The sequence below is a fragment of the Leptopilina boulardi genome, unplaced genomic scaffold (assembly GCF_019393585.1).
Source record: "Leptopilina boulardi isolate dan_hultmark-lab unplaced genomic scaffold, ZJU_Lbou_2.1 LbouV2_278, whole genome shotgun sequence".
Lineage (NCBI taxonomy): Eukaryota > Metazoa > Arthropoda > Insecta > Hymenoptera > Figitidae > Leptopilina > Leptopilina boulardi.
This window is the reverse complement of record NW_026137838.1, coordinates 1,679,048-1,701,790: the sequence shown is the minus strand read 5'-3', so window position 1 is coordinate 1,701,790 and position 22,743 is coordinate 1,679,048. Positions and strand designations below refer to the sequence as shown.

The 22,743-nt window shown below is 27.1% G+C and overlaps 4 protein-coding genes across 11 annotated transcripts; 2 read left to right on the top strand and 2 right to left on the bottom strand.

The window, feature by feature from the left end:
- The first annotated feature begins 635 nt into the window (after positions 1–635).
- On the top strand, positions 636–8,190 carry LOC127282075 (sex-lethal homolog). Of its 3 annotated transcripts, none has more exons than XM_051306158.1 (6): positions 636–803; positions 4,721–5,009; positions 5,096–5,271; positions 5,358–5,471; positions 5,851–6,011; positions 7,765–8,190. In XM_051306158.1, exons 1-6 carry the CDS (start codon positions 751–753, stop codon positions 8,058–8,060), a joined length of 1,089 nt encoding a protein of 362 aa, XP_051162115.1. In that variant the 5' UTR covers positions 636–750; the 3' UTR covers positions 8,061–8,190. The 3 variants fall into 3 exon arrangements, with proteins under 3 accessions (XP_051162115.1, XP_051162118.1, XP_051162117.1); XM_051306161.1 differs by lacking the exon at positions 636–803 and adding an exon at positions 1,170–1,559; XM_051306160.1 differs by lacking the exon at positions 636–803 and adding an exon at positions 2,775–2,911.
- A 3,633-nt stretch (positions 8,191–11,823) lies between these two features.
- Positions 11,824–16,841, bottom strand: LOC127282069 (cytosolic 10-formyltetrahydrofolate dehydrogenase). Its single transcript, XM_051306143.1, has 9 exons — positions 16,562–16,841; positions 16,220–16,271; positions 15,600–15,741; positions 15,211–15,445; positions 14,378–14,647; positions 13,896–14,305; positions 13,415–13,829; positions 12,695–13,353; positions 11,824–12,611 (listed from the first exon to the last, which is right to left on the bottom strand). The coding sequence occupies exons 3-9, from the start codon at positions 15,733–15,735 to the stop codon at positions 12,034–12,036; spliced, it is 2,703 nt and encodes a 900-aa protein (XP_051162100.1). The 5' UTR covers positions 15,736–15,741; positions 16,220–16,271; positions 16,562–16,841; the 3' UTR covers positions 11,824–12,033.
- On the top strand, positions 14,530–20,229 carry LOC127282072 (vanin-like protein 1). Of its 6 annotated transcripts, XM_051306147.1 has the most exons (7): positions 17,047–17,184; positions 17,310–17,397; positions 18,165–18,286; positions 18,346–18,480; positions 18,600–18,770; positions 18,865–19,670; positions 19,755–20,229. In XM_051306147.1, exons 3-7 carry the CDS (start codon positions 18,215–18,217, stop codon positions 20,170–20,172), a joined length of 1,602 nt encoding a protein of 533 aa, XP_051162104.1. In that variant the 5' UTR covers positions 17,047–17,184; positions 17,310–17,397; positions 18,165–18,214; the 3' UTR covers positions 20,173–20,229. The 6 variants fall into 6 exon arrangements, with proteins under 6 accessions (XP_051162105.1, XP_051162104.1, XP_051162109.1 ...); XM_051306148.1 differs by lacking the exons at positions 17,047–17,184; positions 17,310–17,397 and adding an exon at positions 14,530–14,663; XM_051306152.1 differs by lacking the exon at positions 17,310–17,397 and having other exon boundaries at positions 17,049–17,067.
- On the bottom strand, positions 20,215–22,436 carry LOC127282071 (protein Red). Its single transcript, XM_051306146.1, has 3 exons — positions 22,266–22,436; positions 21,553–22,052; positions 20,215–21,496 (listed from the first exon to the last, which is right to left on the bottom strand). Exons 2-3 carry the CDS (start codon positions 22,036–22,038, stop codon positions 20,372–20,374), a joined length of 1,611 nt encoding a protein of 536 aa, XP_051162103.1. The 5' UTR covers positions 22,039–22,052; positions 22,266–22,436; the 3' UTR covers positions 20,215–20,371.
- Positions 22,437–22,743: the final 307 nt, after the last annotated feature.

Below are 22,743 nucleotides of genomic sequence, written 5' to 3'. Positions count from 1 at the left end.
AAACCAATTTTTTCACTTTTATTCATAAATTTTGATTTTTGATATTTGATTAAAAATAATTTGATAAAATTATCAAATTAATTATTTCAATTTAATTGTATACTAAACAGTTTAATAATTAAATTAAATTAATTTAATTTTAAGTTTCTAAAAATTAAAATAGTTTCGTTTGTAAAAAATTTCAAATAAATAATCTATTTGGTCTTTAAAATTAATTAACAATTAAAAATTGGTTTTATTTTTATAATTCACATAATTAAAAATAAAAATATGTATTAAATACACATAAGTATACAATACTATTAGCATAAAATGTAATTTTCTACATTCTTGGAATAAAATTTATTTAATAAAACTTGTTTTTTTTTTAATTTATCTTTAAATTAATTTTAATTTAAAATTTAATTATATCTTTTATTTTTTATTTTATCATACTATATTAAACTAAATTATAAATATAGAAAGAAAAATAAGTATTGAAAAAATAGATAAACAAATTAATAATAATATAATTAATTAACTTATTTAACTAACCTTTTTTTTTATAAAAAAAACATTCAAAACTTTTTTTTTCACGCATGCGCCAATAAGTAAAATCCAGTCTTCAAAAGCGATTTTCTTTTTTTTTTGTACGGCGTCACTAGTCATTGTAGAATCGACGCGTCAACAGCATATTCATTTAACGATTTTATCATTTCACTTTTGTTGTTAAAAGATTCATTTCCAACGTTGAATTTATTTTATTTCGTGATGTATGCTACTGCTTTATGGAGCACAATGGACACCGTAATTCCAGTAATAAGGTAATTAATCGTTTATTATAATTTCTTGTGTTACAATTTTCCACACATTTTGAGGTTATGTTTTTATTTTCAAGTTATTCTCACGTTTAATAAGCATATATTCTTGTTATTTTTATTGTGTTTAAAGCTAATCATTCTTTAGAACAAAATTTAATGAATTTTTTTCAAATTTTAATGTATTAAAACATTAATTCTGTGTTCTTTTGACAACTTAGGGGGGGAGGGGGAGATACATGCTTGTTTTTAGAAAAAAAATTATTTTTCTTTTTCCTTTAACTTGAGAATTCAAATTTTTCCGCCTTTACATTCAACCGGAAATAGGACGCCATCTTCTTTTATAGTTCAAACATTTGTCGTTTGGCGCGTTAGTGTCGATAGGTAAAATTTAAGGTTGAGGGGCAGGTCAAGAACTAAAACCGGGCTTTGGCTTGGCATCAAATACTGTGATCAAAGGCTGAAAGTGATATTGAAAAAGGTTCGTTTATTCTTTAATACGAACGAGAAAATTCTTTCAACCAAATTTTGAGTTCGCCACGTTGATCGTGTAAGTAATTCGCAAACTCTACGTAAGCGTTCCGATTCACGCGAACGATTCTCTCTCAAAAAGTTTTGATAGTCGCCAAGTTTTAGTTTTTTCATCTTCGTCCATTGGAGTGTATCAAATAAACTTTTGTAACGCGTTACGCGAGTGCTTCTTTTCAGTTTTCTTCGACTTTGCGGTCTCTTGTTTTTTTCGTGGCATCTTATTTTTGAGTGGTAAGTCACATACTTTGGCGTTTTTTTTTTTCTCTCTGTTATAATGATTACTCCCTGGCTTTGGTCGATCGTTGCGCCAAGCTTTCCATTTTACCGCCTTTTTTCTTTTTTATTTATTAAAAAAAAAAAAAAAAAACCAGGTCACGCGGACATTTTGATAATATTATACTTTTATCAATAATCGTATCGGCGTCGTTTTTTAATTCTTTATTTGTTGGACATTTTTAATGGGTGTTGCAATGTGAGGACAGGAAGTTGGTGTAGAGTCATTTCCTGTTTTACGGCTCATGGCATTTATGATGTCCTGTGAGGTAGTACATAACGTGAATAAACTATTTTTAAAAAAAATGCTAAACAGTTAAAATTACTAGTTTTATACATTATTTATTTTAAAAATAGATTTTTATGTTATATTTTTAAAAATTTAGTTTATTGCTTCCTAACCTCAAAATAGTTAATATTTTTGCATAATTGAAATATTTGAAAGGTATCAAATTTCTAATTCATATAGCATTTTTATGCTCCAATAATTAAATTTGATAATAATTGGTTATTATATTTAATTTTATTTCGATTTATGGTCTTTTAATTATTTTTATTAACATACAATTCTCATGAATACAAAATATTACAAAAACAATAATTAATTACATTAAATTACTGTTTAAAATAACCTACTGAAATTAAATTTCTCGTACCTAATATTTTGTTTCTGTTAATATTTTTCTATATATTTTTTTTAATTACTTTCTGAGAAATAAAAAGTTTTACGGATGCAGTTATTATTTTTATTACTTATAATTATTGTACACTACAATAACTTAGGAACAAGAAATGTGGAAAAAATCTACTTTAAAAGTTTAAAAGAAAAAAAAATAACGCTAAATATTTTTAAATAAAATTTTAGCTTTATTAAATATTTTATATTTAATTTTAAAATATATTTAAGGTGAAAATTTTACAAATATAAATTCGTTATACATATATATATATTTGAGAAATTTAATTATTATATTATTGAGGGGTGTATTTGACATTGAATTTAAGAAATAATACCTGAAGGTCATTTTATTGTCTTTTAAATTGCATGGCATTCAGGTAAACTAAATTTCAAAAATTCATTGGTGTCTGTATATGCAGAAATTTTTTGAAAATCCATCGTTAAAATGAAATTTTCAATACCTGCGCCATTGTTTGAGAAATGTAGAGGTAAAAGAAAATAGATTCAAATTGAAAATTCATTTAGTCCTTTTTCTACCTGTACTTCACTCCTTGGCATTGTGTGTTTAGTAAAAGAGTAATACAACGATGGAATTTCAAGATTTGCTAGTTAATAATCCCAGGTTTTTGTGGTAAGTCGAAAAAAATTTTTTTTTTTTTTTTCCTTTGAGTAGAGAAAAATTATGTTTGTAATGAATTTTTTTTTTTTTTTTTCTTAAAAATTTAGAAATTTAATAAAATTAAAATTGCACAACTACTAATATAAATTTTTTTTTAAATTTGTATTTAAAAAAAAGAAAGAAATTACAATTTTTTTTTCACTAAGAATTTAAAATAAAAAAAAATTCTACTAAATGTAATCTTCTCTATACAGATAAAAAATTTTATGTTATATTATGTTTTAAAAATGTCATCTTTTTTTTCATGATAAAAAATGGGGAATGAAATTATTTATAAATATGTATAATAGCTTTGAATCCGTCGTAATTAAATATGAAAGACAAAAAAATGTGATTTTGAAATTATAATTCAATTTATTTTATTTTTTGTAATTTAATTAAATTGAATTAAGGAAAATTTTTTTTCAAGTTAATTGAGAGTAAATCTAATTTTTTTTTGCATTAAATTAATGTTCTAGTGGAATAACTTGTTACGTGGTTGAAATAGGTAAAAGTACTGATAAATAATTAATTTATTTCAAGAGTATATTTAGGAAAATTTTCAAGTAATTTAAAAGATTTCTTATTCTCTTCAATTTTGAATTTAAAATTTTACGTCATAATTTTTTGTTTTATTATTTAGTTAAAAGGCAATATAATTATATAGATCCTTCTCAGGTAATAAAATTTACAACCCTTGAGAAAAGGTCTTTACACTAATATTGCAATAATAATTAAATTGTTTATTTTTTTTCAATCAAGGTCATTTGACCATCAGACATTGAGAAAATTAATATCAAACAAAAGGAATACTTAGCAAACAGACAAAAGATATTGCATTTATATAGATGAGGTAAATAATGCATATTATTGTAATTAGAGAGTTGAAAATTTAATTAAATACAAATTTTTAATTTTTATTATTTTTGAAAACTAGAGAAGATTTAAATACTTATTCTACGTAATATAATTAATTAATAAGCGTATATTTATTATAAAATAAATATATATCTTTTTTTTTCATTTTATTTGCAAAAATTAATATTTTTTAATTTCTAGGAAATTAAAAATAATCTAATATATAATTTATTAGAATAAAATAGAAATTTAAGTAAAAAGATTTTTTTAAATTCCATTCAATTTTTTTTTTAAAGTAAATTAGTTTTTTTAAATTAAAATTTCTGAAATTAAATTGAAATCTGTATAATTTTGACGAATTAATTGAATTTTAATTTCATGAAATTTGTATATTTTTCGTGAAATTAAATATTCAGTAAGTTCTTCTGAATTAATTGTTTCAATTAGAAGTGCAAAGATTGAAAAGGAAGAAGTTTTCGTCAATTTTCTATCTTTGTGTATTATTACTCTTATAAAAAAAAAAATTACTCTATGCCTGGATTAAAATTTAATTTTTTTTTTGAAACTTTTACGATTAGAAAAAATATATGTATACTATTGTAAAGAAAATGAAAAGTAAAAGTCCAAATTTGAATTTTTCCCCTCCATAAACACTTTGCGTGTCTATATATTCCGCTCAAATCCTCATGTTTGCTTTTGTTTGTTTGTTTGTTTCTCAAATGCAGGTCTGACGTCGCACTGTTTATGCGCATATATAAATTTATTTTCTATTTATTTTTTGTCTCTCAGAAAAAAAAGATGATATACGTTCTAGTGCGGGCCATCATCTGCTGCTGGCACATGGCACCGTGCATAATAGTAGTAACAAATTTGTTTATATTTTTTGTATTTGCCGATCACGTCAATGGTTTTTCTTGGGAGCAGTGGAGGCAGCGGCAGCGGCACCAATTTACAACAGCAACAACCACAACATATTCCAGTATTGGTGACACCAACAATAATAGATCAAAGAATTGTCAACGGGACTGCTTGTCCAGATATGACAGATCATCAACGTCAACAACAACAACAATTAAGCAAAGGCAACGGAATGGATTCACGAACGAATTTGATTATAAATTATTTGCCTCAGAGTATGACAGAAAAAGAACTCTACAGTATGTTTGTTACGATTGGCCCGGTTGAATCATGTAGAGTCATGAAGGATTACAAGGTGAGATTAATTTTTTATTTAAAACCTTTTAGCTCCAATATTTTAATTAGGAAATTTGTCAATTAATTTTTGTATGAAATTTTCAGACTGGTTACAGTTATGGTTTTGGTTTTGTTAACTATGCAAAAATTGAAGACGCTGATACTGCAATTGCCACTTTGAATGGACTTCAAGTTCAAAACAAGAAACTAAAAGTTTCACATGCTCGTCCGTCTGGTGAGGAGATTAAGGAGACCAATCTCTACGTTACGAATTTACCAAGGTATGAAAAAATTAACTTTTTATTGATTTCTATTTTTCTATATAATTATCTAATTTTTTTGATGTTACAATTTTTGGATTTTACAGAAATACAACGGATAAGCAGATCGAAGATATTTTCAGTAAATTTGGAAATATCGTACAGAAAAATATTCTCAAAGATAAACATACAGGTTTACCACGAGGTGTTGCATTTGTAAGGTAAGTTAAATAAAAAAAGTGTCTTTTTTTTTTACTTTCTTTTTTGAATGATCGATATCGGTGAAAATTATTTTTAATTGCCCTAGTTATAGCTTTTGATATTTAGTTGGGAATTAAAGCAAGAGTGCTAGAATTTGAAATGTATCCAAAATTAGCGAACAGGTGCGAGTATGAAACCACTGTCATTGTGCAATGAGACACTTGACAAATTTACGTTCGACGAAATTATTCTGGTTTCAATTCTTATTGACCGGAAAATTATTAATACATATATAGCGTACAAAATAAAAATTAACGGAATTTTTTTTGCGGGATTATTTTTAGTCGCAATGAAAATTTAATATAAAATTGATTTTTACATGTTACTTTTTTTCAATAGATACGATAAACGAGAAGAAGCACAAGAAGCGATCAATTTTCTCAATGGAACGATTCCCGATGGTGGTTCTGAGCCACTCAGCGTGAAAATAGCCGAGGAACATGGAAAACAAAAGGCGGCTTATTACGCTGGATGGCAAGCGGGCTACAATCAGAGTCGCGGTAAGTTTTGATTCTATTTTTTTTCCGTTTTATTGACATTAAAAATTTATTATCGTTTTTGTTTCACTAATGTCAATTTAATTTACATTTTTATATCGTTTTTTTTTTAAATTGAAAATCGATATACTTTTTTTTTTTTTTATCAAACGGTCGTTTATTTGGTTTTTGACATTTTTCTTGTCAATTTCGTTCGCAAAGATATTTCGCAAAAAAAAAAGAAAGAAACAAAATAATACAGTAAATTCTGTATTTGTCTGTTTTCCTTAGTATACATTTTTTTGTCCATATATACGTTTTTTTAAAAATAGAAAATTGAACGCGTCGTACGAAATTGCCAGGAGCAAAAAATATTATTTTTTTTTGTTGCAAAAGAAAAAAAAACTAATAATGTCTGAATTCTTTTGTCAGCTAAACTGCCTCTTAAATAGGACACCGGGTGACGTCTTACGAATTAGATCGTCGAAACGAGAACGATCAAAAGCTACGTTTTTTTGAGTTTTCTTAATTATTTTTTTTTTTTTAAACAAACGTACACAATAATTTCATCCCGGCGAAGTAAATTAAATTTAGCCGAAATTGGCTCTAAGAAAAGGAAAATTATTATATCGCGAAGCGATAATAAAGAATAAATTGATCGGTAATATTGTCGAAGAAAAGGGAAAAAAAACGGTAGTGTTGTGTAAGTGATGATATAAAAATTGGATTTGATAAACATCGAAGAAGATTCAGAAGAATATGGGACAGAGAAAAAATTTTGTCTCGAAAAAAAAATTCTACTGATGAATTTCTAACGATGCGACAGATGGATTATTTCATTTTTTTTTCTTTGTTTCTTTTTTTTTTTTTTTTTGAAATTCGCGGACTCAGTTTAAGTCGACAGTACCGTTAAAACACTGTTAATGTTTGTTTTTTTTTTTTCATTTTTTTTTTTTTGTATTTTCATTTATATTTCGCCAGAATTTTTGTTATTTTATTCGCGCATTGTATCATGTAACACGTTTTGTGTCGCATTTTTTTTTTTTGTGTATTTTGTACATCATTTTCAACAAAAAATATATATATTTTTTCATCACGTTGTTCTGCCTTTCATATTTCCCCCCCCCCCCTTGAATTATCTTTGTTCTTTTTGGTTTTTTTTGGAAAAAAAACAAATTTTTTGTATTAATTTCCTTTTAAGTTTTGATAAAATGGAAAACGTTTTTTTCACTTAATTTTAATTTTGGCATTTTCCTTATTTTCCTCGAAAATTCAAACTTCTTTTTCTTTATTCAAAATTTGTAAATGGAAAATTGGATTACAAAATTTGGTGGTAAATCAAAAATCGTCGAAATTTCAGGTTATTTATTAACCGAAAGAAATGGATTATAAAATATCGATTAAATCATTCTTAATGTTGATTCCTTAGGCTATCAAAAAAAAAAAAAAAAATTCTGTCTGTTCGATTAAGTAAAAATTTCATCAAATATTCTTTCGATTAAATGAAAATTCCACTAAAAGGAAATTCTATCTAATGAAATGAAAATTCTAATGCAGTCTAGGGGTTGTGTCCGAATTCCATCACAAAATTAGTAGCGAGAAACTTAATTGAAATTAATAGCGAGACTCGTTCGTGAAAAAGTTAGAATTGGAGAATAAAAGGGAGAGACTAGAGAAGGAGGCGTAATTTTAATTATTTTTTTTTTTGCGTTAATTTAACGTAGAGAAAGAGAGAGAGAGTGAGGATTTTATCTACAGAGAGTATTAAAATTTACAGGAGGTGGAATGGCTGGTAGGGGACGTGGAGGGCCACCAGTTGGTGTTGGGATGGGAGCAGGAATGCCAGGTATAGGTGCAGGTGGACCACCAGGTATAATGGGCAGATCGAGTGGTTTTGGACCCCGTGGAGGTCACCATTTTGGCGGGGGAGGTGTCGGTGGAGGTCCAGGCGCAATGAGAATGGAAAAAATGCATCCACATCGTTTTAATCCAATTGGCATGAGCGGAGGAATTAGCGGCGGTGGTGGTACAGGAGGTGGAGGTGGCGGTTATGGAGCATCAAATTTCTGGTGACCACCTGTAGATACTGGTGTGTCCGAGTGACATCGGCTCCATCGCCGCTCCTTAGTTTTTGACGACGGAGTTTTATAATCCAGCGTTCATCGTGTTCTCCATTAAAAAAAAAAAAAAAAGAAAAGAAAAATATATTATATACATATATATATTATATATCTCGCCCGAAGTTATCTCCGTCGTTAAAACTAATAACCGAAGCCTTCCTTTTTGCGATTCAAAAATAGAAAAAAAAATAGTCTTTTAAAATTCTGTAAACTTAGTATTTAAAAATGTAAACAAATTATTATTTTTTTTGTCTCATTTTCCGAAAATTCGGAAAGATTTTTTTCTTTTTTAAAAAATTGAAAAAGGGGGTTTTTCATTTTAATCATTGTGTTAAATTATTATTTTTTTTTTTTTTTTTGCTAATGTACCGATCTTTGAGATGCGGCTTTTAATAATTGATAAAGTACGGATGTTGCTGATGTCACAAATTTGTTACATATAGAATTGATAAAAAAAAAAAAAAAAGAAAAAAAACGACGTTTACTTCGCGCGTTTTCAACGTTTTTTCGCGTTCGTTGAAAGGAGCCACACACGCTGGGTTCTGCTCGTTGTTAAATGTTTCCTTTTAGCTTCAAATAAAATCGTCTATCTATGTTAGTTTAAGGAGATTTTTAAAGAAAAAAAAAAATGAATTCCAGATCACTGAGAAGAAGCTTAGATAGGATTAAAAAAAAAAGGCGATGATTCTCATTGAATAAATGTAAATAATTAGCAGATGTTCGTATTTTGTATCGAAAAGACACTCATCTTAATCATGTGCGGACATTATGAATTGTGCGTTCGACAATACGAAGTATCCAAATAGATTCTATGGCTCAACTTTTTCTCAGTGGGTGCATATCGCACACGTGGATTCGTCTTTTCTTTGATTAAAAATTTGTTTGAAAAAAAAAAATCAATTTTTTTTATTGTTTCGTGATATCAACTGCGTTAATTGTTGGAAAAATCGCAGAATAATAATTTTCATTATTATTGAAGACGAATTCGCGAGTGCGTTTTGATAGCTCGTGTAATTTTTTGTGCGTATGTTAATGAGTTTAACATGAGTATAATTACAGCGAAAAAGCACGTTGTTATCGCAACACTGTACAGGAAATGTGAGACTGACTTTTTATAGGTGATAAACTTTTAGAGAGACGATTGTCTTCATTAATCGGGGGGATTATATATTTTTTTTTTTTTTTTTTTTTTTTTTTATTATTAGTTCTAGGATGTTCTTTTTTTTCGTAAATATCTATTTTACATTTTTTTTTCTTTTACAAATTAACAAACACTTTTTTTTAAATTAAAAATATTTCTTTTTAAATTGTAAATTTCTCTTTTATAATTTAAGTAATTATTTTTTTTTACAATTTCAAAAGAGTTTTTTTTTTCCTTTTACGATTTGCTTGTAAAATTTGAATTTTTCTTTTATGATAAATTAAAATTTCTTTTAAAAATTTTACAGTTTCTTTTATTTTCAATTAAATTTTTTTTTAACGTAAAATTTTTTAAAGAAAATAAAAAACCAAAAAAATGAATTAATTTCGAAATTTTAAAAATCTATATTACAATTTTATTAATGACTATTGTGAAAATAATATTAATTGGGGTTTTTTTTTTAAAAAAAAAAAGGCTTGATAGTAAGTCCCTGGTAATGATTTCGTAAAATCGTCACGTTTAGATCGCAGATTTCAAAGATCTAGTTTCTAAGTTCATTTCACTACGTTTCATTGCGGACGTAATTTAAAGATACAATTACAATTATTGAAGATACATTCGATATATTTAAAAAAAACAATAAAAAGTTGATTATGAAATTCTAATAAATTTCTTGTCTTTGACCGTATAAATAAATATGCACAATGACTTTTTTTCCTGATGATAAAAATGTCAAAATAACGGTCATTAAATACAAGCTTCTGAAGTAGTGAGAATCTTATATATCGCCTGTACCAATACCTTCAATAAATTTACGTTCTCACCAAAATTTCAACTGTCAACATTTTTGTTTTATTTATGTTTTTTTAAGACAATATTCTTGTTTATTAACTTTAATGATTTATTTTGAATTTAATTTTATAGATATTTATTTTTTAATAAATTTCAGAATTTTATAAATAGTAATTTTATATTTAAATTGAAAACTCGATTTTGAAATTTGAATTTACAGTAAATAAAAACCTTTTATTTAATCTCAGTTTTGATTTATTTTGTAATTTATGAACAAAATTTTATTTAGATTTTTTTTTTGAAGAAATTCCTCACAATTGTCCAAGAAGAGATGAAGATCCAATCGACCACAGCGTTGCCCTTCAAAAGGCAGCTCGCAATTTTAAATTTTAGCAAAGTGCCTGATGATGAGCCGAACTGTAATCGATATCCGCTGCTTGTTTTTTTTTTTTTCGTTTCCAATTTTTTATAAACTATTTTTTTAATTGACTTTTACCGTATATTTTTCTTGGATTTAAATTACAATTATTGTTGAAGAAATATTTGCAGAACGAAGTTTTGAACAGTGAGAAGATTCTCAGAATACTAAAAGTAATTTCGCAGTTTGAAAATAACTGAGGAAAAAAAGGAAGTTTTCATATCAGAACATCCAACATGTGTCAAGGATCTCGTGATTAGGAAGCTGCAGTGGGTGTGTGTTGAAGATATTAAAATTCAAAATGCAGAAAGGAAACAGGAAGGGGTGGACTCATGAAATGTCAATCATTGATTACAAATTTACAAGTTAATTTAAATTCCAGAATGTAAGTTTAAAAAAAAAATATAATTACAATTTAATTCTAAATTAAAATTTATAAATAAATAATAATTTTCAATTGGAAAATATTTATTTGAAAATTATTTACTTTAAAATTGAAATTTATAATTTAATACAAAAAGTTAATTAATTCAAATATTAATTTAAATTCCCGATAAAATTATATTTCACTTTTATTTTTGTTGAAAATTTTTTTTAAACTAGTGTTCACAAATTAATATTATATTTTTTGGAGGAGATTATAAAATTTTTACGAACAGACTTGAACGACGCACAGAGTCAAACTGAATAGTGTTTCCAGCTTCAAAATTAAACACGTGGTACCCACACTTCTTTCGTCTCATTGGAAACAAGAAATTCCCCTGTGAAATTCACAAGGGATGGATGGCCCTTCGCATTTTAGATTCGAGAAAAACATGTTCAGCATAAGGTAAAAAAAATTTACTAAATCATATTGCCACTACAATAAGTTTTTTTTTATAACTTTTGATTACAAACTTATTTTTTAATTGAAATAATTTTTTTTCGTACTCTATATTAATTTAAAAAATAAATATTTTTTTCATATAGAATTAAAAAAAAATTATTGCATTGAAAAATAATTTTCAAAATGAATAAATTAGAAAAGAAAAAATATTTTCGAATTTTTTGTTCAATTATTAATTTTATGCATGAAAAAGAAACTTCACTGTATACTTTATATTATTTTTCTAAATGACTTTTTTTAAGTATCTAAAGATTTTCAAGAAAAAAAATTCTTTATTCTGTTCTAAGAAGTGCAACTGTTAACATATGGAGTTTCTGTAAAAGAAAAACCTCTTATCCCAAGCATCTGGAATCATGGCAATGACCTTGTTAGAACAGTTTATATACTTGTATTTTGAAATTTACCATGGAAAGAAGTTTCTTTTTGATAATTTTAATTAATTAACAATAATTTGAATTAATAAAATTGACTAAACACTATTTTTTTAGAAATATTATTATTTATTAACAGTTTCATAAAATATGTATAACATTAGTTAAAAAATATATTCTATATGGTACAAAAAAAATTATATAATGAATAACAGCTTATAAAATTACTTATTTCTATAAATTATAATGAAAATTGCACAATTTGTTTTTTATTATTAAATTCAAAATAAAATTTTTATAATGAGCACAAAAAAAGAATTAGTACTCGATAGTAATTGTTTTTGTTTTCAGATATTCATTGAGTGCTTCCTGGCCTAAATCTTTGCCAAAACCGGATTTTTTAAAACCACCAAAAGGTGCTGCAACATCTGTTTTATTATATGTATTAACGAACACAGTGCCTGCCTCAATTTTTTCGGCAAATCTTAAGGCTCTCGAAATATCCTTTGTAAGGACACCAGCTGCAAGGCCATATTCTGTGGAATTTGCCCGAGTCACCACACGATCAAGATCTTTCGATGTAAATTTGGAAATTATCATTATTGGACCAAATGATTCGTCTCTTGCAATAAACATATCATCTGTGACGTCAGTAAAAATTGTTGGCTCAAAATATAAACCAGGACAATTTAATTGTTTACCACCGTAAACCAAACGTGCACCATCCTCAAGACCTTTTTTTGTGAATTCAATTAATTTCATCAAATGAGCCTTATGATTCTGAGGTCCATGTGCTGTTCCACGATCCAATGGATTGCCAATTGATAGTTTTTTCGTTTCCTCAACAACTTTCTTCAAGAACTCATCGTGTATTGTCTCCTCCACGAAAAGACGACCTGTAAGTTAATATAAATTTTTTTTTTAATCTTAAATATTGTCTACAATTTAAGTATAGTTAATTATATAATTAATTAATTACCTGCAGCAATGCAATTTTCGCCTTTATTAAAGAAAACACTGCTCATCGCGACTCTAACCGCATGCTGCAAATCAGCGTCCTCAAATATAACGAGTGGACTCTTACCACCTAATTCAAGAGAGACTTTCTTTAAATTACTATCGGCACACGATCTCATTATAACTTGTCCAATTTCCGTGGAACCAGTGAATCCTAATTTTCGCACCATGGGATGATTTGCCAATGCATTGCCAGTGATTGAACCACTTCCGGGAATAATATTAATTACACCCGAGGGAATACCAGCCTTGGCTGCAAGCTCAGCAAATTTCAATGCAGTCAATGGTGACGTTTGTGCTGGTTTCATAACAACAGTATTTCCCGCCGCCAAACAAGCAGCCATTTTCCATGAGAGCATCATTAAAGGATAATTCCATGGCGTTATCAAAGCACAAACACCAATTGGCTCCTTTCGTGTGATTGTTAAATTTCTATTTGGTCGCGCATGTGAAATTGGTATCGTTGATCCTTGAATTTTATCACACCAACCGGCAAAATATCTCCATGTTTCAATTGACATTCCAACATGTGTTTTTAATGCTAAAGTATAAACTGCTCCCGAATCGATGCTCTCGATTGTTGCTAATTCCTCTTTATGCTCATCCATCAAATCAGCGAGTCTGTCGAGAGATTTTGAATTAATTATTATTAATAGATTTTTAAAAAAAATGATAACTCTACCTGAAGAGAAGGACTCCTCGTTCCCTTGCGCTAATTTTACTCCATTCGCCTTCTTCGAAAGCACGTTTAGCCGCAATTACTGCGAGATCAACATCTTCAGGTGCTGCTGACTCAACCGAACAAATAACACTCTCATCGTGAGGATTTATTGTCTCAATTGGCTTTCCTTGACCATTGATAAATTGACCATCAATAAATAGTTGTCTCGGGAATTTTAGATCCTTATTATTAGCTCTTAATTCCACTGGATCGTATTTAATTTCCAATTGTGCTGAATCACCACGTCCCTTTAAAATCATTGTTCTTGCAAATTCACCAAAAATCGGTGCCATAAAAACATCGGTATTTTGAAGAGAAATTCCCACCGAATCCTTGACTTCTTCTACTAATCTCACGACATCCATACTTCCAGCTCCTAAAAAAAAAGTCACCGAAAATAATTTACCACATCATTAGAAAATAAGAATTTTTTTTTATTTACCACAGGCAAAAAAATCAGTGTCATCCGAAATCTCCGTCTTTAGAATACTTTCCCAAATATTTCGTACAGTATCAATTTGACATGTTTCTTCAGCAGTAAATTCAATATTTTGATTATTATCCAATTGTTTGCCAAATTTACTAGCGATAATTGTTCTATTGCCAATTTTCAGTCTTTCCACATTGATATAATTATTTTCATTGATTTTAATAAGAAGACCATCATCGTGAACAATACCAAGGCGACCGTCTACATCAACATTATCACCTTGTGGTATTTTTTTATCCCATATTGTACTCCCATAAAGACGAATTTCTTCTCCATTTATCAAAGTCCATGCTCCAAATGCACTGTCGAGACCTCTTATAAAATTATGTACATCTTCCACTGATTTTTTCGAAAAGTCTAATCTAAAAATTAAATTAATATTCGTTATTTTTAATTAGAATTTTATTTTTCAGATTCAATGATAACAAAAATACCTCTGAAGTTCATGTTTGGTTAAAATTGGATCGTATGTAGCTCCTTCTTCGGTTTGAGCAATCTTGGGAGCTTTTCCAATGGAAACAAGATTTACTGCTTCGGCTACGGCTTTTATTCCTTCAGGATACAAAAAGTTGTTGTATAAACTATCTAAGGTATCATTTGGATTCACTGGACAAGTTTTTTGCAATAAAATAGGTCCAGTGTCAAGACCATCGTCTGCCCAGAAGATTGAAAGACCAGCAACTTTGTCACCATTAATGAGCGTCCTTTTGTGAACACACAGTGAGTTTCAAATAATAATTTATCTTTCTTTATCGAATTAAAATTAATGTTTGACTTTAAAATAAAGGGGGGGGGGGAATCATTATAAAAATATATGTAATAAAAAAGTTACATTAAAATACAAGTGATATAAATATAAAAATCAAAAATAATTAAAAAAAAGTATAAATATATAAATGAACGATAATAATAAACAAATTGATAAGTGGAGCATGAAATGGAACGTGTTGGTCGAGTATATAACTGGTTTTTGAAAAGTTTGTGAGAAACTTGCTTTCGATACTTTGTTGTATGTTAATTTACAAGTTTAGAATCACGAAATTCTGATTAATATTAAGTAATATCGAGATTATTGTGCATAATTCAGTGTCTCTTGTAATTTTGTTAAAAAGTAAATTTTCAATTTTTAAAATAATTCTCTTAGTCTTAGAAAAATAACTTTTTTAAATAATTATTTATTATTATAATAGTAGTAATTGAAAAAATTATATTTCTAATTTTCATCAAAAACACTAATTTTAATTAATAAACAGAAAGTAAATCTTACCAACTGATTGCACTGGCACCACGATGTCTGGGCAAAATAGATGGATGATAACAAATACTACGATGTTGTGGATGATTTATCACCTCCATTGGAATAAATTGAGTACAAAATGGCAATACATTTAAATCGACATCAATTTCTTTATAAAGATTGAGTATTTCTGGTAGAGTCTTTCCTTTACTTCTCCAGGCTTTAATTTTGAAAACCGGTACATCGTCTTCTTTTGCTGTAATGGCTGTAAACACACATCCAAATTTTTTTCTACGATTACAATTAATTTAATTAAATAAATATTTAGTAAAATTTTAAATTTAAAATTAAATATTTAATAAAATTTTAAATTAAATATTTAATAAAATTTTAAATTAAATTGTGTCATTAAAAATTACCAAGTGGATCTTCTCGATTTCCCTTATCGGGAATTGTGAAGACACCAGTAATGAGATGTCCATCTTGTTTTAATGATTTATACACTTCTGCTGCAAAATTACTTTGTCCGATTATGGCTACTTTTAATTTTGCCATCACTGCCTATAGTTTGAAAAAAAAGATTCTTTTATAACAGTTTTAAAATATTTATTTACAATTGCTTATAAATAATATTTTTTCTAATTCTTGTTATCAAATGCATCTTGTATAACACATTTAACAATTTGAATGCACATCTTGATATTATTAAGTGGTTAACTGCAGTTTCAATTTGTCTATTCAAAAGATGAAACTATTAAATTGATTTTAGTTTAATTTTTTATTTCTTGTTATTTAAAAAAAGGATAATTTTTTATAAATCCTAAAACCAATTAAATACCACTAACTTCAAAATTAAATTATTTAATAATAAATAAAATTATAATTGTAATTTAAATAACAAATTTTTAGGAAAATTACTTTAAAATCAATCTTTCAATTATTGCAAAATATTTAATATTCTATTTGTTATGATTCATAGCAGGTCAAAGACTTGTGTTTATTACTTGAGAATGTTAACTTCTAAGTGCAAAATACATACCTAATATTAAAAATAGAGAACTATCGCACACCTTTGTAGATCCTTAAAAAAGCTGTAACCAATTATGTTGTAAATACAGGAATTTTCCCGCATACCATTTTTCATGCTTTTTTTTTAGTTAATAGCAAGCAATTAATATTAAAAACAAAATTAAATTTTTTCATCAAATAATAAATTCATGAATTTGAAGAAAATTTAGTGTCAATTGAATCAAATTAAAAATCAAGAAATAATTAATTATTATTATTATATAAAAATAATAATTAAAAATAAATTAACTTAATGTATTCGTAAAAAAAACAATTATATAATTTTTTTTTTAAATTTGTGAAAAAAACTTACGGAACTGGAAAAAAAGGAACGTTGATAAAAAATAACTCTATTAATTGACAACATTTGAATTGGAAATAATTATCGAACAGTTCTAATATCTTGAATGAAAAAATTTTTTAAATTTAAATAATAATTGTGAGTAAATTATATCACTTTCTTTCACTTTCTTGTATGCGACTCTCACTATTTATAAATTATAGTACTATAGTTGGAGAGAAACACTTGTTTGATGTTTCTTATAGATTAATCACAAACTATCTACAACCAACGAGTTTACTGAACTGAAAGAAAATTGTAGCTTGGTTTATATACTCTATTCTTTCTCTTTCTCTTTTTTCTTTTGCCTCTTTCTCTTCTGTTGATTTTCTTCACTTAATCTTTCATTATTTGACATTGTCATTGTTAAATTCAGAAATACAAATCATCATTGGTAGTAAAAAAAAAAAAGAAGCCACGCGTGCATTTCAAAAAAAAAATTAAATAATCTCTATACGGGTCATGATCTTCGATTAATAGTAATTAGAAATCTGGTTTTAATTAGTTTCGTCTTTGAATTGATTAAAGAAATTTACTGAATTAAAAATAATTCTTTAAACGATTGTTTACTATTTTTAGAATTTAGGATATTATTAGTAAGTTATAATTTTTTTTTGTCATTTTTATTTCTTTCTGATTAGAAAAAAAATTATTTTGTACTAATTTATTAATTGTTAAAAGTAATCTTCTGAAAATTTTAATGTTTACTTTTTTATTACAGAAAATATATATGTCTAAAAGAAAGGTGATCTAGGATTGCTTTTATTGGCACGCAAATATAGAATGCAGACCGGTTTTATATTAGACATGTATGAATGGAAGTTGATATTTGACAAATATTATAATATATCGAAATATTAAGACTCAAATTAACATTGTTGATATATAAACAAAACATGTAATGAGATTATAATGAAAAAAATTAATTTTTTTCACATCAAATTTGCATTATATTAAATTAAAATATTCAATATTTTTTGAAATATTTGTTGCCTAAAATTTATTAAAAACTATTTTTTGTTTAAAAAAAAAATTATTATTTTTTTTATTTTAAGTTCTAAATATAATTTTTCTATTTACTTTAATTTGTATTAAATTTTTTATTTGTTTTTTTATTTATTTATTTTTTTTTTTTTTGATAATCACATTTGTGAACATTTGCTTAAACATTGATGTCGAGTAACCGGTTAAATCTAGATTGGAAAAAGAATCACCCGTAATCGATCAGGTCATAAGCCACAAGATAATATGTTTACACAGTTGAACTGAAACTGGTAGCAGTCAGTTTTGATTCATAAGAAGTTTTGATAACATACGCTAAAGAAAAAAAGTTATAGCAATGAAAATGCATTTAATTATCATTCTATAACTATGTTTCGGAATGTTTTCAATTTCTTTTCTCACATCATTTTCTTAGATAATATTTATTAGAATTTGCAATATTTTTTTCTTTGGAAAATACTGAGAAAATATATTTTTATAAACTAGGGCTCAAATCAACAAAAGTTTTTTTGTTTTTAAAAAACTAGAATCATTTTATTTATTAAATTTGTAATTTTTTTTTTTATAATTTCAGATACTTTTGAAGTAATTGGCTTTAATTAATTTTCGAAATTGGAGTATAAAATGCGATTTAAAGACACGTCCTGGTATTTTTTGGCAATTTTGTATTGTCAATTTTTTTCCACTTCATCGCAGGTACTTTATTTTTGTAACAATAAAATAATTATTTAATAAATTATTGTATATTATTTCAGAGCTCTTCAGAATCTTTGTATTATGTCGGAGCTGTAGTTGAATATCATCCAATACATGGACTTTCTGAAACTGCTGCTTTTTCCAATATTGAAAATTATATTACCATTTTGAAAAAGGCCAAGGAATTAAATTCTGTAAGTTTTCATTTTTCAGAAAGACTTTAATTAATTTCTATTATTATTTTTCAGTACATTAAAAAAAAATTCAATTTAAATTAAATCTTCTTTTATTGTAAATATATTTTTGTTTTTAGAATTTAGATATTATTGTATATCCCGAGACAGGTATTTTAATAGAATCTGAAGATGAAATATTTTTATCCATCGAAGAAAAGCGAAATCGTTATTTATCACTTGCTCCCATTGTTCCTGATATTTCAAAAAAAATAATACCATGTGAAATGGAAAATTCAAATATTTCGATGGTAAGGTATATTTATTTTTTCTTATTTAAATAATCTGAAAGAATTATAAAAATATTTAAAATTAAGAAAAGGTAAAGAAAAAACATTTTTTTAGGCTTTAAAAAAATTGTCATGTGCAGCAAAGCAGTATAACGCCTATCTAGTGGTTAATTATATAGAGAAAGAAGATTGCAATAATTGTGGTGGTGACAATAAAAATCTCTACAATTCAAACATAATTTTCGATCGAAATGGAACAATAATAAGTCGCTATCGAAAATACAATCTCTTTCAGGAATTTAGTTTTAATATAACTCACGAACCGGATATTTCAATATTTGAAACAGATTTTGGAGTTAAATTTGGACATTTTATTTGTTTTGATATTTTATTTGAAACACCAGCTTTAGAATTATTGAGAAAACATAAAATTACAGATATTGTCTATCCAACACATTGGTTTGGAGAATTACCATTTTTAGATGCACTATCAGTTCAAGCGGCATGGTCATATGCAAATGATGTTAATTTATTGGCATCTGGTTTCAATAATCCAACTACTGGTTCCACAGGAAGTGGTATTTTTACGGGAAAATATTCCAAAATTCCCGGATTAATTCATGCCGATAGAAAGAAAAATGCTTTATTAATTACAAATATACCAAAAGTAATTCAAGGACAAAGAAATGTTACAAATTTTGAAAAAATTTTATATCAATTTACAAACAATGAGATGCCAACAATTGACAATGATACGAGTCACAGTGGTTTTTTAACTGATTTTCTTTCATCATTCACCACTATTTCTATTCGACCGGAAACTGATAAATTTGTTACTCTTTGTAAAAATAATTTTTGTTGTCATTTAAATTACAAGGCAGAACACAATGAGACAATTGGTGAAGAGGAAGAATATTACAGGTGTGTCTCTATATTTAAAGTATTTATATAAAAAAAAAAAAAAAGAAATTCTTTTATAAGAAATACATTAAAAACAAATTTCAGATATCGCTTTGGTATTTTTGCTGGAGTACGATCATACGGTGTTGTAAATGCAGGTGTTGAAGTTTGTGGTTTAATGATTTGTGGAAATGATTCTTTAAGCAGTTGCGGTAAACAACTAGATAGAAATAATATTAAATTTCGAACAAATTTTCTAAAAATTCAAATAACTACAACCGTGGCAAAAAGAGAAAATAGTTTAATTAATATGCCAATTTCTCTTCAAAACGATTTTACACCACTCGATCCTGAGAATTTTTCTCTCGAATCAATTGATTTGGAAAATTTTAAAATACTCTCTCTAAATTTCAAGGGAACAGAGAAGAATTTAATGTCCTTTGGTATCTACAGTAGAAATTTTTCAGCTGATGGAAATGCATTAACAATTCACGAATCATCTTCGTCAAAGTTTTTTTTTTAAATCTAAAAAATTTCTAATTAAAATGTAAGAACAAATTTACAATTTAATGATTTTTATCTCTTTTTTTTATTGATTACATGCGAAATTTTATAATTTTACAAGATAATTTTTTTTTTTAAATAAACTATTTTTTCCTACTTAAAAAATCGTGTATTTATTTATAATTCAATTAATTTATTGTATAAACGATACTAAAATCTTAGTATCTTGGAACTTTGAACTCTGGCGCAGAGTCCGCACTACCTGATGGTTTTCGTTTATTCATAATATTTTGAATTTTCTGCCATTCGCGATCCAATTCGGCTTTTTCATTTTTCTCCTTATTGAATTTTCTTGTTCTTCTTCCGTCAGCCATTTTCACACCATATTGAAAAGCAGCTTTTGGCAATGCCTCTTTATTATTCATATACTCGCTGTATTCTTCCGGTGTATCAAAATCCCATCTACCAATTGGTCCTTTTTTATTACCAAGATCCATTTTTGTATAATCAACCTCATCGTCTGAGTCATCAATTGCGTCTTGCATTTCATCAAGACCAGGATAACATTCCGCGTATCCCTCTGGTTCTGTGGCAAATTTACTGAGAATTGAACCTGCTTTTGATAATTCTGCCTGTTGTCCCGATGTACCAACAATATTTTGTGCAAGAGCTATTGGTAATCTTGGTACATTGTGTTTATCACTTTCCATTTCAGAATCATGTGGTTTATCAAAATATGTTGTTGTCTTCTTTTTTGATTTATGATGATGTGAGGAATTACTTTTCTCCGTTGATGGTACATAATCGCCAATATCACCATAAATACTATCATCTTGCGGTGGTTTTGGTGCAATATCCATTTCATTCATATCGTCAAGTCGACCTTTTTTCTTTCCTTTTTTACCATGTCGGCTACCTTGACGTAAATAGGACAAAATTTGCGCTAATTTATTAATAACAATATCATTTGTTGTTAAAGTTGGTGTTGTATCAACAGTTGGAACATCAGCTTTACTTCTTATTAATGTTGTTGGAATGTCAACTTCCACATTTTCATCGTCCAATTCAATTACATAGGCCATACGACCGGGAATAAAAAGTTCATTACGTTCAATTTGCTTCGATCTCATTGTCATTATTGTTTTGTAAATATTACGACCAACTTTTGTTTTAAATTGCATCTCGTCCTCTTTTTTCTTCACTTCCTTTGGTTGTTGTTGTTGCTGCTGTTGTTGTTGTTGTTGTTGCTGCTGCTGCTCCTCCTTTGCCGCTTCCTTCGGTTTTACTAGTCTCTCCATTTCTTGCTCCTGTTCCAGTTCTTTATTTTTTATCTCACTTCGCACCTGTATAAAAACAAAATATTAGTAATGAAAAAAAAATTCTTTGATGTTTAAAATACCTTTTGTAAAAGGGCAAAATCCAATCCTTTCACCAAATGAGTATGCTCCATGTCACCACCCAAAAATTTGGAATTTTGAATCATTTCCCTTCGACGTTCGGCAGCATCCATTCCCGATTGTATATCGGGTGCAACGGCACGATAAGCACTTGTTGTATTCATTGGATCTTCTGGTTGATAATCTTGACTAACACCCGAGCGACGTTCCTTTGCTCTGTCGCGATATTTTTCCGCTAATTCAGCCATTTTATCCTCCTCTTGTTTTTTTAGTTTGGCATAAAAACTTTTTTTCTTTCGACGTAATTCACCGCGATTATTACCGCTGATATTTGGTGTTTGTGCTGTTTTTGCACTTGCATCGCGAAGTGTTCCAGGTACAGTTGCTGGCGTTGACGATGGAGCCGATGCTCTAGGTGTCATTAATAATTTTCGAAAATCATCATTCGTCATGCGAACCGAAGCACTAATATCCTCTTCGTCTGGCATTTTGGAGTTTTTATCTTTTGGAAAAAAAAACAATTCTGTTTAAATTAAGGTAACTTATTGAACACTATTAAAGCAAATTTTAAATTTAATAATAAGGAAATTAAAGAAAATAATAATAGAGAAATTAACAAAACAAATATTTAATGAGAATATGATTTAAAAGAAATAAAAAATTGACAGTAAAAATTTAGGTTATGTTTATAAAAAATATAATCAAACGCACTTACCTGTTTTGAGTCTTAAATATAGATTTTTTTCGATTTAATTAATCCTCCTTTTATTGATATTGATTTCTAATTATCAAATTTTGCCATAATAGTGCAGAAAAGCTGAATATTTTTTAATAAATAACAACAGAAGTAAACTTGACGTCACTTGACGATTGACGTTCTGCTGGATTTTAGTTGACACGAGCGTCACAAGAGGGACAAGTTTTTCAAATTTGAATTGTTTACACTTTTACATAACAAAAAGTATTTTTTAAATTATTTATACTGCATAAAGAGCATAACAAATAGTTTTAACTATATTAAAATATATTTAATATAATGTAATTATATCCAGCAATAGCAACAAAAAAGGTAAAATTTAATTTTTATAAAATTACATTTAATTTACAAATAATGTTTATTTTCATAAGTAAGCTACAAAATTGTAATTTTATATAACTTTATTTTTCTTCTTTCATTAATTTACAAAATATAT